We start from the raw sequence: 19,459 nt of genomic DNA on the forward strand, positions 1-19,459 counted from the left end.
AATCTTTTGTGGTGTTAATTCAAGGACATCTTGTAGAAACCTGTTGAAGGAACCTTGTATTCTAACCACTTCTTCTCAGTATATTTATTACTTAATGAAATTTGTTGCAAGTATTACATCTCTATTTACAACCAATAGCTCAATACATAGTATCAATACTAGGAATAAGAACAATCTACATAAAGACCTACAATCACTTACTTTGGTCCAAAAAGGGGTCCAATATTCAGGAACACACATTTTCAATAAATTGCCAGCAACCATTAAAAACTTGGTTTCAAATAAAGTGCAGTTTAATAAGAGTTTAAAAGACTTTTTGATAGGCAACTCCTCCTCCTCCATTGATGAATATCTTGACAGAGACTGTTAAGCCAGCTTAAGTAAAAATATCTGTTAGATTTCAGTTTTGACAACACTTGGTCACAACAATCAAGATTAGGTATTTTGTGTATGATAGATTTATTAATAGTGCATAGTTCCATTCTGATAGCATGTTAATTCTATAAATATTAGCTGTTCCTGTTTACTGCATTGTATTAACCTATTTTGACTATCTCCTGACAAATGATCGGGGTAGTAAGTGTTACATTCAAATGTTTTGTGTTTTATGTCATACTTTCTGACATGTTCCACAGCCATGAGCAGAGGTGCCAACTTGAATATTTTTTTTTTTTTGGGGGGGGGGGGGGGGTAGCAAGAATCATTTTATTAGGTACTACATTTGACAGATAACTTTGCGTTTCCATCTACATCGTTGACACTCCAAACCAGTCCTATTTGCAGATGACACCAGTGTATTGATTGAACATGGAAATAGAAACACTCTTAGGCTGTATGCTGAAGTCACAAATGAAAAGATTTCAGAGTGGTTTGTGAAGAATAAGCTACTGATTAACCCTTAAAAAAAGAAAGAAAACGCCACTATACAATGCCACATACAGCAAAATTAAAAATCCATTAAAACCAAATATTTCTTTGGAAAACCAAAAAATTAAGTGTCACTGAAACAAAATTGCTTTGTTTACTTACAAGACAATCTGAAATGGAATTCCCATATCACATTCTTAAATTCTAAGCTATCTAAAATGACCTTTGATATGAGGATTATATGGAACAACACAAGTGCTGAAGGAGAGAGGTGTATTATGCACACATACTTTTCCTTTTGAGTTATGACATCATATTCTTGGGAAATTCCCCTCACAGCATAACAACTTTCAAGAAACAAAAAAATATTGTGAGGATATAGAAAAATGCAAACAGTTGAAAATCATGCAAACTATGATTGGCTGGTGACTAGCCCCTACCCCTCGACTCGCTGAAACGTCAATCACAATGTCATTTCAGTCAGAGTATAGGTAAGTAGTGGTACAAAACAAATACATAAATTAAGTTTAAGAAACATACTGTAATTTTTGATGGCACATGTATTCCTCCTCAGATCATTCCTGCATATGAACTCGCCACACGGCATCAAGGTCGAGTTTCATCGATTCATCTCTATGGGCATTGAGAAGGGCAATGGCATTAAGACGATCCTGCCTCATTATAGAACGAAGATATGTTTTCACCCTCCGCAGACAAGAAAACAATCACTCAGCGGTACAGGACGTTACCGGAATCGTCAGCACTACATGTATGAATTTCAGTAGTTCAGGCAGTAGGTCAAACTAATATTCGCAGAATCACTACTGTGGATAATCTCATGAAACATGCTTTGGTGGAGAAGCAAGAGTTCTTTGTCTATATCTGATTTGTAGAAAGATAAAATATCAAATGAGTGTTTGTTATCACCAAGAAGAAATTGTTCACTTTGATTTACAAACATGAATGATTGAGTTTAATGATTGAGTTTTGAACCGTGATTCCAAGTAGCTGATCGATGTATCCATTGTTTCATAATACAGTCTTCTATATTTGTCACATACTTCAGTGAATGTTTCTACAGATGAATTGATGGAGTCATCGTATTTCTTAGGGACTTTTCTTCTATGGGGTAATTTTGGGGAATCAACATCCATATCTTGACATTTGGAAGTTACTTCACCCCGGAATGATTCATAATTGTGTCTCATAAATTTAATGGAAGTTACAAGAGTGGAAATCATATTGGCCTCCTCTAAGTGTAGGGATTTCCTCTGTAGTGCTATGTTTATGGTATCAATGTGACCAAACAGTTTTACCAAAAGTAATAACATGAAAAAGAAATCATATGTCTGCATATTAATCAAAAAGCCGTTTGCTTGGCCCCAGTGTCTGAATTGTCATTTCTTGAAACATTTAGAAAAAATTCCTGAAGTTCTGTATAGTTGGACAAAACTGAAGACATTGCCAAGTATCTTACGACCCACCTTGTAGGACAGAGTGGTTTCAAATTTGTAGAGGCATCTGCCTTCAGGTGAGCAAAAAGATCTAATCTTTTAGGTGAATCTCTCACAATATGTATTAAGTCCTTCATAACATTCAATGCATGTTGACATTCTGGAACTGCTTTCACAGTGTCTTGTAGTGTTAGATTTAAACAGTGTGCAAGGCAGTGCACAAACGTAGCTCTCTTCTCCATTTCCATAAACTTTGCCTAGGCACCATTATATGATCCGGCCATGTTAGCTGAACTGTCAAAGCATTGGCCCCTACAATTAGATGTAGGCAAATCAAATCGTCTCAAAATGCCAATAATAATATCAAACAGAGCCTTAGCTGTGGTACTTTGTATTGAGTATAGCCCTAAAAAATATTCTTCTATCTCTAGCGAAGCATCAATCAATCTTATACAGATACTAAATTGCTCTTTGGTGGCTATGTCTGTTGTTTCTTCTGCTATTATTGTAAAATACTCTGCACTCTTGACATCCTCCAATAATTTTCTAAGAATTGTATGACTTAAAATGGCTAAAATGTCAGTTTGCACATAATGGGATGTCCATTTGTAAGTTTCGTGCTGTAGCCATATTAAAAGTAGTTGGTTATGTTCACATCGAAGGCATAATAAATTGTCAAAGTTACTTGTTTCGTCAGTATGCCCATGTGTTGCAAGCCCCTGCACTGCTAAATAATGGAGGGAAGATATGATTTTTAGTAAACAAGCTCGGTTTTCTTTCATTTGTGTCAGTTTTTCTTTGGAAATATGACTAAATACATTGACATTTGATTTGAAGGATTTGAATTTCAGTACAGCTTCTCTGTGGCAGCCCAATGCTTCATGCGCTTTCAACTTTTCTACCCCTTTCTTCCAGTTTGAAAAACCAGTTTCCATGAAAGTTTTTTCCATTTTGTGATAAAACTGAAAACGATTTTCTTCAAACATTTGTCAGCAAATTTTGCAAAAAATCACATCTTTTACCTTATTGTAATCGATCCATGCAAATTGCTGTTTCCAAGAGGGCTGATAACAGCGTTGTTTTTTTCCGGGAACAGTGTTTTTTGTCACCGCCACAGTTCCGTCACTATCTGTGTCTTTGTTGTCACACACAGCTCCACTAACACTGGGTCTAGCTTCACCATCGCTAACATTTGCCACATTGTCACATTTCCTCCTAATTATAAACTTACTTGTCCATTTTAAACTAGGCAGTAAGGGACAAAAGATTAATAACTGAACCGAGTCACAGTAAGACTAACTGACCATTGGCGATGCCCAGCTCTGGAATATTTACGTTCACTGCCAACATTAGCTGCGGCCTGCATAACAGTACTGTGCGCCTAACAAGAAGTAGCCATGTAACAATAGTGTTGATTATTGTCAAGGCCGGCTCTAGGGAGAATTTACAAAAATGAATGAAGAGTCTTTAACATTACCTAGTCCTCCTAGCAATTGCCATCAAATTCGGCGTCACTATTGCTCATTAATTTCTTTTACAAGCTGCCAGCAGGCTGCTGTGGGAGGAAGTGGAGCTGTCCTAGCAGCCAAAATGCTGCGAGCTCATGGTGAGCTTTCGTTCCCCGCATACCTCCGTACAGTAAAAGTGTGCGAATAGTACAGATGCAGGGGACAAACCCTGTCATGACAGTTCGTCATTTGCAGAGGTTGGAGGAGTAGCAGAAAGGATTATACAATAGCTCATAAAATTGGTATTTTTTCCTACATAATCATTACATACTATTATGGAAAAATATATGTGCAAGTACCTTGCCCCCCCCCCCCCCCCAAGTCGGCGCCACTGCCCATGAGAATTATCTCATGTTTTGGGTCTATGGAATGAACACTGAATCTAATCTAATCTCAAGGATTTGCCACCATAATACTATTGCAGAATTGTGGGAGAGGGGAATGGTGGTGTCATATTGCAATGTTATTTACACACATTGTGCCTTCTAAAATTTTGCTGAAAAGACTGCAAACACATTATTATTTGCACTTAACATACCACGTGAACAGAAAATGCTTAGCATAACTTATGCTTTTGGATGCCTCACAAAACTAACTGAACACAATTACACAGAGAAACACTTTTCATTATTTGCTTAATGTACTACTGTCTATTCTCTGAGTTTTACAGAACATTATATCTTTTTATATGCTTGTGACATATCCAATTTGTGAGATATTTTTATCTTTCATAATTGTTCAACAATATTATGAAGAGGATACACTGCTACTCACCATATAGTGGAACTGTCGAGTCTCGGACAGACACAACAAGAAGATTGCTGAACAAGTAAGATTTCAACAAAAAAGGCTTTTTCTGAATTAGAGAAACACACACACACACACACACACACACACACACACACACACACACACACACACACACACATATTCACGCAAATGCAACACCCAAAGACATGACCACACTCTGGCTGCCGAGGTCAGCCAGTGTGTATGGTCATGTGTGTGAGAGTTATATTTGTTTAAATATGTGTGTATGTGGGAGGGGGGTGTTTGGAAGGGGCGGGAGAGTGGGGGGGGTGTTTAATTCTGAAGAAGGCTTTTGGGCTGAAAGCTTACTTGTTTAGCGGTCTTTTTGTTGTGCTTGTCTGAAACTCAACATTTCCATTATATGGTGAGTAGCAGTCTATCCTTTTTATAATAACATCATTATTCCATCCTGGATTTTCCATTGCCTGACATTTTTATATCTATAATCACATATCTGTTTGCATATCAGTAATCAAAATCAGTCTGAGTTGAAGTTGTAAACAGCTGCAATTGTTAATGTGTGAATGAATTGGAGTGTTGTTTTAAAATGTAGTAAATCTATGGATCCCATTTGGCTGACAGTGGTTTTTTATCCAAATGGGGTGTATGTAAATATCATGGAATTCTGAGGTGTTATTTTTGCCAAAATTTTGCAAAACAATTAGGGTGGGTATGTAAGGATACCAGCTTGTCAGTCAGTGATCTAGCAGCAGACACTAGCTGGCCATCCTTAGCTTCTAGAACTTTCTGACAGACAGGGTGTTGTCATGTCAGACCGACAACTTATGTCAGTAGCGAGGGTGTGAAGCAGTAGCAGAGTGAGGTCGGTGGAGTCAACATGTAATGAAAAAGTTATGTGTCAGAAATGCTTGAAATTGAATTACAAAATGTTTAATAGTGCACTGTGAAAAATATTTCGTTGCAATAAAAATATTGGGATCAGCAGAAGCGTCTGATTCCATCTGCTTGCTTTGACCTGTGATGTAACTATGTTGTGTTTCATAACATCATTGAGGTGCAGCATATTTGAAAAACATATTTGAAATAGATTGTGTTTACACAAAGCACATTGGAATAAGCAGTGGAACACTTTAATGTGAGATGTTTACATTTTTGAAATGTTTAAGAGTGATGATAGTACAGAACTAGACTGACCTTTTTTTTTTTTTTTTTTCTTGACATTGAGTTATCTTCATGTCATTTGCTATTGGCTACTGATTTATTTTCAGTTTTGAATTTGTTAGTTCATTGTGTGTGTTGTTAATGGTTCAAAGGTCGCCGCCCCCCCCCTTGATACTGTCAAGGAGATTCTCCTTTTCTCCTTGAGTATTATGTATGGATCTTACAATGGGATTTATTAGTAGTTTGTTGGTTGCTGCTATGGGCAAGAATACGGCATCTAGAACTAAATTCCTCCAATTATATGGCCTCTTGGTGAACTGTGTGAAGTGTCAACAGTGTGTGGAATTTATGATATTGTGCAAAGTCTGTGCTTCTCAAACCATGGACTCATGTATGTGGCAGTGTTTTCAGTAATGATTATTTTGGGTTTACCATGCAAAATCCACAGCTATGATACATTATTTGTAAACTGAAGGTGGAAAGGGGGTGGGGGGTAGAGGAGGGAAGGAAAGGAAAGAAAATGGAAGGGAAGGGATTGCCGATTTCATCTGCATTTGGACATTACACAGAATCAGGGGGGATGAGTGAAAATGAGTACCAGACAGGGACTGAAACCCTGAATCTCCTCCTTTCTAGGGAGGTGCACTCTGCCATCTGGGACACACCATTATTGCAGACTATCTCGGCGCGCCTCACAGCTGACCCACATTCCCACTGAGCATCCCCTGTCCATTTCATCCATGCTTGCTACTCTGATATTGCCTCAGGATGTCAGACGGATGTACTTGCACATCCACACTGAAGAATGTGGATCCATTGCCCATCTGGGTGAATCAGTTATATGAATGTGTGGTACCTTTTCTTTTGGACATGTCTGGAAGCACAAACACAATGCATTCATGTAACTGATTCACCTAAATGGGCAATGGACCTACTTTCTTCAGTGGGGATACTCAAGTATGTCTGACCTGTCTTCCTTCTGTCATGTAGCACTTTTTCTGAAAACATTGACAGCAGTTATTTTAAATGATAGTAGCTCTTGAGAATGGCCCACATCTAAAATATGTTACCAGTATTATTCCACACTTACTTATCTCCCAGTCTGTGAACAGTATTTTATTAGAGAACACAGAAATATGATATTCACATTTCTCTTGCAGTACACTCTACACAAACTATGAAGTGGAGATAAAAAAATTCCTTCTATTTTTGTACCCAGTCAACTTCTTGTTACTGCATCTTGAGAGCCATTGTGTGTGTGTCTGCGTTTTATGTTTGTATTTGTGTACTTGTAGTTAATATTTCAAAAGGGTTCCCTATAGTAACTGAAAAATGAAAATAAAACATAACCACAGCTTTTAGGCACAGTATTTATATTAACATTTCTCATTTTAAAAAATCCATAATCTAACATTTTGTATTCCATAAAATAACAGTTTTTATATGAAAACATTGTCAACTGTTATGACACATCTTGCTGGCAACATATTTACAATATTCACAATATGCCCCATCAACACATTTCAGGTCTGTAAATTGTTTGATGCCTTCTGATGACAGCACAATTAAAAATATTGATTACAAGTTATACAAGTCATGGAACTTTTTTAATGCACATACACTTTGCAGTAGATGTTCTTACATCTTAGCTGCTTCCACAGCATTACATATTATACAGCTAAACGTATTCATTTAGTTTACAGTTATTCCTACTTGTTATTATTAAAAATGGACTGAGATGGCAAGCAAACTGAAAACTGCTACATAACTAAGAGTACAGTGAAACATTATAATTTTAATTGATTTTTTATGCTGCCAAGGTTCATAAACAACTTCATGGACTGTTTTTAATTGCTTCAGAAGTGATATCATGATCTTTAAATGTTTAACTGTCACTTCAACATCACCACAAGAGGAACTAACTTTTTTGTTCCTATCAAGGGAGTAAGAAGCCAACAATTTTTGTTGTCAAGTAAAAACTCATCTAATTCCAAATGAGAGAAGCAAATAAATACCAACAATAAGTGAGACAGGATCTGGCTGTGTACTCACTATCCATTTAAACAGGAGCAATGCTGACAGACACACACATCGGAAAATGCTGTGTATGGGGGAAGAAAAGAAAATGAACAGGGAAAAGAGAGAGTAATATGTACAGCTGCTGTAGTTATGAAGATGTGGAATAAATCCTGAACCATGAAAGTGACAAAATCCTTTTCTTCTTCAACTAAAAATTCTAAATAAAGCATCATCACACTATTATGAATGTAATGAAATGTATTTTGTCTTCTTTATATTTCAGATAACTTAATATGAATGAGGCGCACAATAATATCCTGTAATTACATTGCAAACAGTGCTTACAGAAAATATCTGATGTGTTTCAAAGTATGTTTTCTGGTAAGCAATTGAAATTAATGAATGCTTATATAAGATTAATTTCTTCAATGCTTTCAGTATTTTAAGCATGTATATTGACATAGTTTGTGTGTTAGTCAAATCACACATCAAAACTATATCAATAAACCAAATGATAACAGAAAAAATCCAGACATATTATACTTCTATTCAGATTAGTGAAGCACTTGTCACGAAATGACTGAGAGTTTAACATGTAGGGAAAGCTTTCTGGTAAGCTAATCTTCTTACACATTAGGAACATCTTAACATTGCATTGCACAGACAGAAATTAATAAAATAACGAAAAAAGCCTGAGAAGGACACAAATAATGCTATGAGAATAGTCACCCACTCACCATATAGATGACGTGTTGAGCAGCAAATATGCACGTAACATAGGTATTGAACACTTCAGCTCAACTTTAGAAGTTCAAAAGCTGAGTTACAGTGATCAGTACCTTGCATATTCTGTTTGATACTCAATACTTATATTTTATTATGACAACTCCTTTCTTACATATCATATGTAAATTATATAGATTTATGAGCACATGTTTCTTGACTTGCAGTGAAGAGAAATGAGGATTGTAAAATGGAAAGAGTTCCCTCCATCTCGATGTTCACTGTCTGTAACTCATTGTGAAGGGCACAGCCAAGAGGACATTTCATTGTGCTGTCAATCATTGACAATTAGTACCTATGAGATGGCATAGATGACTAAAAATTTCTTATTTTATAGTACTATGTGGACACAGCTGAGATGTAAAACATCTGTTATCACTGGTAAGTTATATATGTATACATTTTTCTTTTAAATATGAAGCTTGAAACATAAATGCAGAGCTGTATGCAGGCATTTTCTTTTTCTTTCCTTTAAAATAAAGCCTTTTACAACATTGAACAAATATGATTACTAGTGGAACAGAATCAGTTTGTTCAAAATGATACATACTATCTAGCAGAGAACTAATGCTTTCAGTGAAACAGTAACATTGGGTATCATTTCACTGCAGCTGCTTTTGCATAAACAGAGTTCAATAACATTTGTATTCATTTTTAAAACACTTGCTCAGCAGTAATGAATTTGTATTCATATTCCTCATTTCACACTATAAATCCAGAAAATGGAAGTGAATTTGTTTGTCACAACTTCGTTAATAAAATATGGAACTAAAATACTAGCAGCAATAAAAATACTTTTTGTGGCTAACATCTATGTCAGTCTTTGCATATATCAGATGTTAATTAAATTTACACAGGAGAACATGGCTTTCTTAAAAACTGTGCACTTTTTACACAGAGATTTTGTCTTTGTTATGGAAATTGACACTGCGTTTACAGCCTCAACATCTGATGAGCGTAACAACAAATTTTTACTAAATTGAGATTTACTTGCAAGTGGGTAATCGTTGAACTTATTTCCAAGCCCTTTTCAATGCAAGTTATAAGAAAATTATTTTGCATGACTTACAAATACACTTCCATTTAATTAGAGGTATCCTTCAATGAATCAGTATATCCCAAAAATATTTTATTTCCTCTCCAGTACTTCAAGGGCTATTTTTTTTTATAAATGCAATAGTGGATAAATTTTATACGAAAAGGAAAGACGGCGTAAAACTTCACAGTATTTTTTTAACTATTGTTTCTTGTACTGACACTAATATTCAACTTGCTTTGTATGAATCCTCATAATGTCTGATATGCCAAGTATGCTCCATTATAATAAAAACTACTTAACAATATTCTATGTACATAACTATATATATTCTCTTATTTACACTCCACATTATAAGTAATACAACTTTAGCGTAATTTTGTATTAAGTTAGTATAAATATATGGTTTCTAATACTTACAGTTATTAATTTTTTACATTGGTCTTTTATGAACAATATTTGTCTGTAATATGCATCCAGATATCTAGTTGCAAAAACAGATATTTGAACAATCTTTTATGAAGAAAAAAAGTGAGAAAATAAATTAGTACCATACATGTAACACAAACCACATCCTTCAGTCAAATCACTTTAACAATTACTCCAAGCTCCCTCAGAGTAATGCAGCAATCAACATGAGATTAACTAAAAAATCACCTCAAACTATACATCAAATTTTAACACATATCTGAGGAAAATAATTATTGCAAAAAAGGTTTTACTTAATTTCTCAGTTTATCATTTTCCAACGTCAAGTGAAATAATGAAGTTACACAGTGAGGAACAAAAAGTAAACTTTTCAGTCTCCAAAGCCAAAAAACAATTTTGTTAGAGAGCAGTAATTTCTCGATAAATCACAATAAAACTTTATTATTTGGAAGAATCTCTATGAAAATTACAGTAACTGGAATAATATTCAGAAAAGTTTTTAAAGTATTTTAGATAGCTGAGAAGAAGTCAGTCCATTAGTGATGTCACAAGTTATTTTTAATAATTTCTATTTCATTCTTACATAGCACCTTTTCTAAGATTATTATTTAACAACTATTTTTTCTTTTCTTGTAAAGATATGCATTTATAATATTTTGTGTAGTTATATTTGAAAAATTTAAAAAAATAAATTTTAATGTTTTATTTGGTTTGGAATAAGAATCTTGAAAAATAGTAACTACACATAATTGGTGTTTTATTCTGAATTACTCAGCAGAAACTTACCTTCTATCTTTCTAATCTGCATGTATCCCTTCTAGCCTAAAAGATTTAATAGCACAAGCAATTAATTTTATTTCATGCGAGAGACAAAGCTCTTTAACTAGTCAAGTTCAATGAAAGAGCCATTCAAAATACTATTTTGTTATTATGACATTACAATTAATTTATTCTGCCTAAAATTTGTCAAAGATTCAACATTTTAATGGCTATTTTTGCAGTACTCTAACTGATTTCAAAATAAATGTATTTTTATACAGCTCTGAGTATGACTCAATTTAACAAATCTATTATTACTAAAATAAATCTTTTTTATGATAGCCACACCACATCAGAATATGATTACAGGAAATATTTAACATGTTCCACATTCCTGGGCTGGCATTCTTATTTATTTATGTGTGTTCCTCAACTTGAATAACAAGTAAATTTAAATAGGCTGAGGAAGTAACCATTTAAGAAGATGGCATCACTTATGGAAGGCTTCTTGTATAAAAATTGCAATTGCTGAGAATAGTTATGACATATTAGTTCTGTTATCACACTTAAACAGTATTCAACACTGTTAATGCTTTTCACACTTCTCATTCACTTAGGATATTCACTCATATCACTCAACTGAAATATGCTCATGAAAATAAACATTAGCCATTGTCAAGGCCATAAATATCATCACAATTGTTATCAAGGGCACAAAAGTTTTGTGTTGCTGTCCATTAACACTCTCCTTGAATTTTCACATAATCATTCAGAACAGTTAGTGCATTATAGTCATTTGAGCAGGTAGAAAATGGCACAGAAAATGTCTCTGTTTCATTAATAGTAAATGAATAATGTTACTTATGGAATGAGGACAGTAGCTCTCCTGGTTTTCAATAAATAATGTAATTGCAACTGAAGTACTCTTTTCACTTGACAGTCTGCTCCATTGATTGTTGTATGTTCTTAAAGTGCCTGTGGTGAAAATTACTCTCAAGAAATTAGGTCTTGCTTACAAGTACTCCCAGAAGAAATCTTAATTATGATTAGACTACTGTGCTGTGTGGTATACACTTAAATTCATTAAATATATTGTTAATGCAAACAGCTTGTGTTAAATCTCAGTACTAGGACATAACATGAAACTTCAAAAAATATTACATAAAACGGTTCTCATGGTTTACGCATACTGTAAATAAAAAATTATAGTGGACAACACCCTAGGTGACAAGAATGTGCAGACATTGGAACCTGCAACTTCTATTTTAATTGTGTCAAAATATTACTTGAAGTTATATTTCTCATGTTCATAACAATCTTACTTATGGAAACCAGTATTTGAACATTTTTCCAGTTTTGTATTTAAAATAATAATGGAAATAGTAAAACCCATAGTGTTGCACAATGCTTTCATCATACCTTGCTAAGCAGTGTTATGCAACATCTCTGAATACTAAGGCACAATGTATGTGATTGATATGAAGATGATGATAAATATATACACTTGGTGCAGAGATAGACAATATGACGAGCTCTAATGAATAAAATGTAGTTATCTTAATAACAGGAATAATTATGGTTATTACAGTCCATATGCATATAAGAGTAAAACTGTGGTATAAATTGGAAACAGTGATGTTGCAAAGAGGACTTTCAGTCTCTAGATTACATGATAACTTCAGAAATCAGGAAAAAGCAATACAGTAAAGTCAGCGACAGAACAATAAACTATAAGTTTCAGCCAATTAATAACAATGTATAATGAGAAACTAGCAGCAATTATACTAAAATATAAACTTCAACTTACTTGATGAATCATTACAAATGGCAGAAATAAAATTAACCAGCTGAGGTGTGAAAGGTGTGGCAAGAGGAAGTCACATACCAAGAGCAATGAATGTAATTAGTATCTACTGTAGGGCTAAGTATTACCCACAAGAATTACTATTTACTACATAATCGCCATTTGTTTAAGTCCGTTTATAGTATTCAGTTGGAAGAATTATTGGCAATTACTACTCTGGGGACAGTGTCTTACAAGCATATCATTTGAATGATGATACCTCAGCCTGGAACTTCCAACAGATATAACAGCATTCTTCTTTAACAATCTTATGATCTCTGGGTCAAAAAATAATTTAATAAGAAGAATAACAACAAAATTGATCAAAGTAGGCCTAGGTGGTACACATTTTCACCAGAATATAAGATGTTTTGCTGAAGTCTTTCCTTGCTTACTAATTCTATAGTATGAAAGGAAGAGAGAGACCAGCACTTCATGTCTCTGGAGTAAGTTTTGATATTTAAGGAATAACTATATAAACACAAATTCAGTTCTAGGCTAGAAATTTGTAATGGTAGTAAAGATAATAAAACATGGAAATTAAGGGGAAAAATATATGGATATCTTGCAGCATAATGCAACAGGTGTAAAATAACATGCTGCAGAGAAACAGGAAAAATGAGTACCAGGGTACAGGATTACTATGAACAAAAAACGTAACTTGAAAAACATTGGAAAAAATAAAATTCTAGCCCACTTGATGTCAAATCTATAACATGAGATAAAGTGTTGGTGCTTTCATGTGGACAAAACAGAAAGCCTTACTGTTGTAAAACTCATTAATTATTACAGGATAGGCAAAAAGAGATAATTTCTTGTGTCTAGTGTGTGGTGCAGAAACCATGGAAGAGTAGTACCGAGTTGTTACTTAAGCTATTTCTTGTAGACTGTTACATATAAAATAATGAGTAATTTTTCTTACATTTATAGTGTTAATTTACATTTCAGCATGTACATACAAAATGTATATTTACCTTATTTTAACTTGAAATTCCTTTATAACAGCACTTTTGTACTCATTTTGGCTTCTTTGTATGATACTCAGTCCCACACTGTTATACGAATATAATGGATAGTCACAAATTAATCTGCACAAATGGTAGTTCAATATCTCACAAGTAATTATCATTTGCTGTAACTTAAAACATATATACGTTTTGTATTAATGACACTTGACAAGTTCTGCAAGTTTGCAGCAATAAGGATAAGGGCCAGTTGTTAATGTGACACTACGTTTGAAAAATTAACACAGAGAGTAGCTTGTAAGTTCACCATTGCTGAGTATTTGCTTCATTAGGAGCAGACTGTATATCACAAATAAATTTCATTTGCAATCTCAGGAGAACCAAATAGGAAGAAAACAGGCACACGAGAGTTGTCATCCTCTCAGCTGGTCGAAGGGGCACTCGGTGCAGGCGGCGTGGGCACGAGGTGTGGTGTGCGGCTGCTGATGGGAGGTACGATAGGGCTCGGGGGCCACGGGTTGGGCACACTGCGCGAGTGTGGTAGTGACAGCGGTGCCGGCCCCAGTAGGAGGGGGGTGGCCGGGGCAGCCGCGGGCTGCGCCGAGAGTGCGGACTCGGGGTGGAGGAAGTTGCGTCGTTGTTCCTGCCGTTCAGAGTGCTGTGTGAGGCACCGGGCTAGAGTCTCGGGCAGCGATTCCAACTGCTCCTGGATAGCTGTCAGTTTGTCCTCCAAATTGGACAAACGCTCCTCCAGTGCATCTTGCCTTCCACTCATATCCGATACAATCTCGTAGACAGTGTTTTGTGTCTGTAACACAATATATGACAAACCATGTACAAACCTTAAGCACAAATAACGTGTTTAAAATACTGTTACAATTAAAAATCTCTTACTCATAAGGAGGGGCAGGTTAAGATCACTGTAATTTAATTAGATTGCAGAATCTTTCAGTGACTGAAAGGCACACTGATACTAATTATAAGCAAAGTTTTTGTATAAATATGTACGTTCTTCCACCAGAAATGAGATAAAAACGGGAGTTCCACGTCAATTGCCTTACTGCCTTACATTTTCTCTTCTAATTTCCAAACTCTACAGGTGCATATGAAGGGATGTTTTGTTCCCACAGCTTGCAATATACTAGCAATACACACACACACACACACACACACACACACACACACACACACACACACACACACACACACATATATATATATATATATATATATATATATATATATATATATATATATATATATATAAAAAGAAAGATGATGAAACTTACCAAACAAAAGCGCTGGCAGGTCGATAGACACACAAACAAACACAAACATACACACAAAATTCTAGCTTTCGCAACCAATGGTTGCCTCGTCAGGAAAGAGGGAAGGAGAAGGAAAGACAAAAGGATATGGGTTTTAAGGGAGAGGGTAAGGAGTCATTCCAATCCCGGGAGCGGAAAGACTTACCTTAGGGGGAAAAAGGACAGGTATACACTCGCACACACACACATATTCATCCACACATACACAGACACAAGCAGACATTTGTAAAGGCAAAGAGTTTAAATATATATATATATATATATAATAGAGGGAAACATTCCACGTGGGAAAAATATATCAAAAAAGAAAGATGATGAAACTTACCAAACAAAAGCGCTGGCAGGTCGATAGACACACAAACAAACACAAACATACACACAAAATTCTAGCTTTCGCAACCAATGGTTGCCTCGTCAGGAAAGAGGGAAGGAGAAGGAAAGACAAAAGGATATGGGTTTTAAGGGAGAGGGTAAGGAGTCATTCCAATCCCGGGAGCGGAAAGACTTACCTTAGGGGGAAAAAAGGACAGGTATACACTCGCACACACACACACATATCCATCCACACATACACAGACACAAGCAGACATTTGTAAAGGCAAAGAGTTTGGGCAGAGATGTCAGTCGGGGCAGATGTACAGAGGCAATGATGAAGTTGAAAGACAGGTGGGGTATGAGCGGCGGCAAATTGAAATTAGAAATTAGCGGAGATTGAGGCCTGGCGGATAGCGAGAAGAAAGGATATGCTGAAGGGCAAGTTCCCATCTCCGGAGTTCTGACAGGTTGGTGTTAGTGGGAAGTATCCAGATAACCCGGACGGTGTAACACTGTGCCAAGATGTGTTGGCCGTGCACCAAGGCATGTTTAGCCACAGGGTGATCCTCATTACCAACAAACACTGTCTGCCTGTGTCCATTCATGCGAATGGACAGTTTGTTGACAGTGTTTGTTGGTAATGAGGATCACCCTGTGGCTAAACATGCCTTGGTGCACGGCCAACACATCTTGGCACAGTGTTACACCGTCCGGGTTATCTGGATACTTCCCACTAACACCAACCTGTCAGAACTCCGGAGATGGGAACTTGCCCTTCAGCATATCCTTTCTTCTCGCTATCCGCCAGGCCTCAATCTCCGCTAATTTCTAATTTCAATTTGCCGCCGCTCATACCCCACCTGTCTTTCAACTTCATCATTGCCTCTGTACATCTGCCCCGACTGACATCTCTGCCCAAACTCTTTGCCTTTACAAATGTCTGCTTGTGTCTGTGTATGTGTGGATGGATATGTGTGTGTGTGCGAGTGTATACCTGTCCTTTTTTCCCCCTAAGGTAAGTCTTTCCGCTCCCGGGATTGGAATGACTCCTTACCCTCTCCCTTAAAACCCATATCCTTTTGTCTTTCCTTCTCCTTCCCTCTTTCCTGACGAGGCAACCATTGGTTGCGAAAGCTAGAATTTTGTGTGTATGTTTGTGTTTGTTTGTGTGTCTATCGACCTGCCAGCGCTTTTGTTTGGTAAGTTTCATCATCTTTCTTTTTTGATATATATATATATATATATATATAAAAAAATAGAGGGAAACATTCCACATTGGAAAAATTTATCAAAAAACAAAGATGATGTGACTTACCAAACGAAAGCGCTGGCAGGTCGAAAGACACACAAACAAACACAAACATACACACAAAATTCAAGCTTTCGCAACAAACTGTTGCCTCATCAAGAAAGAGGGAAGGAGAGGGAAAGACGAAAGGATGTGGGTTTTAAGGGAGAGGGTAAGGAGTCATTCCAATCCCGGGAGCGGAAAGACTTACCTTAGGGGGAAAAAAGGACGGGTATACACTCGCACACACACACATATCCATCCACACATATACAGACACAAGCAGACATATTTAAAGACCTGTCTGCTTGTGTCTGTATGTGTGTGGATTGGATATGTGTGTGTGTGCGCGAGTGTATACCCGTCCTTTTTTTCCCCCTAAGGTAAGTCTTTCCGCTCCCGGGATTGGAATGACTCCTTACCCACTCCCTTAAAACCCACTTCCTTTCGTCTTTCCCTCTCCTTCCCTCTTTCCTGATGAGGCAACAGTTTGTTGCGAAAGCTGGAATTTTGTGTGTACGTATGTGTCTGTTTGTGTTTCTATCAACCTGCCAGCACTTTCGTATGGTAAGTCACATATCTTTGTTTTTAAATATATTTTTCCTGCGTGGAATGTTTCCCTCTATTATATATATATATATATATATATATATATATATATCTGTGTGTGTGTGTGTGTGTGTGTGTGTGTGTGTGTGTGTGTGTGTTTGGAACTTATATGTGCTCGACAGTGAGGTTATCAGCAACCTTACACTCATTCAAACAAACAATGTAAAATAGTAAAAGTAGCTATATATGAGATCAAAACACAAGTAAAATGACAAAGGAGGTAAAAGAAAGGCACTGGAAAATGTAACAGGCTGACCACAGAAGAAACATACGTGAGCCAGTTACCCTGTTAACACATTAAAACCATCTTCCTACACGCTTGGGAAAAATATTGGACAATTCACAAAATTTTAAAACTCTAAACACATTCGTTTGAACATTACTTAAAATAGAGGGCAGATCCATCACAAAATCTGCTGCAACCTACTGGTAAGAAAATAAAATCCAGTTCAATAAAATGTGGCACACTGTAATCTGTACGCCACAAGCACCACACATTGAAGAGCCCTCTCACCGGAACAAGAAGCCACGTGTCATAGGGTTGTGGCCTATTCAGAGAAGTAAGGAGGGCCTCATCCCATTGACATGGCTGGAAGGAGGTACACTGCGGCCACATTGTGGGATTCACTAGACAAAGTTTGCGTCTGTCACTTCCAGCCACTCCTCCTCCCATTGACACCAGACTTCGGATCTCAACAGCAAGACTATAGCAAGCAGGGCAGTGGCACACTGGAATAAATGAGGATTATGACATGCCTCCTTGGCTGCTAGATCCGCCCTTTCGTTCCACACAATACACATGTTTTCTGGAACTCAACAGAAAGATACCTTCTTTCCCAGCCATTATTATTGGAGGAGGACATTCGGGATGTTCTGGACTACTTTGTCTGCTGGGTACAAACACTGTATAGAGTGCAGGACACTCAGAGAACTGGAATGGACAAGAAATTTAGCATTGGAACAACATTTCATTTGCTCCAGTGCCCGCAAGATCACATATAATTCTGCATCGAAGACAGTAAAGTCTTCAGGTAATTGGACATTGAGGACACAATCCAGTAAAACAATAAAGCAAGCAACTGTGGCACCCTGTTTGGACCCATCCATAGAGACAGTTATATAGTAGTTGTGCTCAGACAAAATGTCAGGAAAATCACATTAAAAACAGGAGGAAAATCACTCTAGGCCCCCACAGTAACTAGGAAAGCAGATGGTTAAAACTCTGAATTTGAGGTTGTGCTTCTCCACACCAAGTGACTCCAGCACCAGTGCACACAGATCCCAAATGGCATTGTGGATTGTGGACAATTGGTTCAAATGGCTCTGAGCACTATGGGACTTAACTGATGTGGTCATCAGTCCCCTAGAACTTAGAACTACTTAAACCTAACTAACCTAAGGACATCACACACTTCCACGCCCGAGGCAGGATTCGAACCTGCGATCATAGCGGTCGCGCGGTTCCAGACTGTAGCGCCTAGAACCGCTTGGCCACTCCGGCCGGCGCTTGTGGACAGTTGAGGCATTTCAGAGGTGTATGAGTAACAGTATGATATGTGGGCGAATTCGGAGCTGCAAGGAACTTGCACGCCTGACACAAAATGAGGAGCTGCCAGATGGTGAGTGGTGGTTCCCCAGCCTCAGCACAGAGACTAGCCATGGGATTGTTTCTATAGGCAGCTGAATCCCCTGATGGTGGAGTGTCAATGATCTTCAAATAAGAAGCTGATCCATACACTGTGCACCCATAGTCGAGCCAAAAATGCATGAAAGTCCTATTAAACTTGAGCAGACACACCCTGTCTGCTTCCTAAGACCTGTGGCTAAAGCATTTTATGATGTTCAGTGCGTTGAGAGTTCTGACTTTCAGGTCTCTCAGACGAGGCAACTGCAACAATTTGGAGAAAAAATGAGGCCCAGAAACTCTACTGTGACTCTAAAATGTAGGATGGTGTCCCACATATCCAAGTCAGGTAGATGAAAAATATGACAAGATCGATTAAAATGTGTGCACATGCCCCCCCCCCCCCCCCCCCACACACACACACACTTACCTGTAGAAAACTGAAAACCCATCTTTACAACCCACTCCTCTAACCTTACAACACTGCCCTGAGGGACACCATTCTCCCACTCCAAACTATATGACAGCATGTCACCAACTCAGACCCTAAAATAACTGCTGAGACAGGAAAGACCTTATGAAGATGGGGAGGCAGCCAAGAAAGCCCCACTGATAGAGTTGTGTGAGAATACTATGTCTCAAAGTAATCATAGCCTTAACAATATCGAAGAATATGCTGATACAGTCCTGCCTGCTGAAT

General features: G+C 37.1%; 1 protein-coding gene across 1 annotated transcript in view; it reads right to left on the reverse strand.

The window, feature by feature from the left end:
- Positions 1-13,887: 13,887 nt before the first annotated feature.
- Positions 13,888-19,459, reverse strand: part of LOC126412344 (small conductance calcium-activated potassium channel protein-like) — a 233,803-nt gene continuing 228,231 nt past the window's right edge. The window contains exon 7 of the mRNA XM_050081896.1: positions 13,888-14,403. Coding sequence (XP_049937853.1) covers positions 14,017-14,403 — 387 coding nt within the window. The 3' untranslated portion in view covers positions 13,888-14,016. The remainder of the gene's footprint in view (positions 14,404-19,459) is intronic.

The sequence above is a fragment of the Schistocerca serialis genome, chromosome 7 (genome assembly GCF_023864345.2).
Source record: "Schistocerca serialis cubense isolate TAMUIC-IGC-003099 chromosome 7, iqSchSeri2.2, whole genome shotgun sequence".
In the NCBI taxonomy this organism is placed as follows: Eukaryota; Metazoa; Arthropoda; class Insecta; order Orthoptera; family Acrididae; genus Schistocerca; species Schistocerca serialis.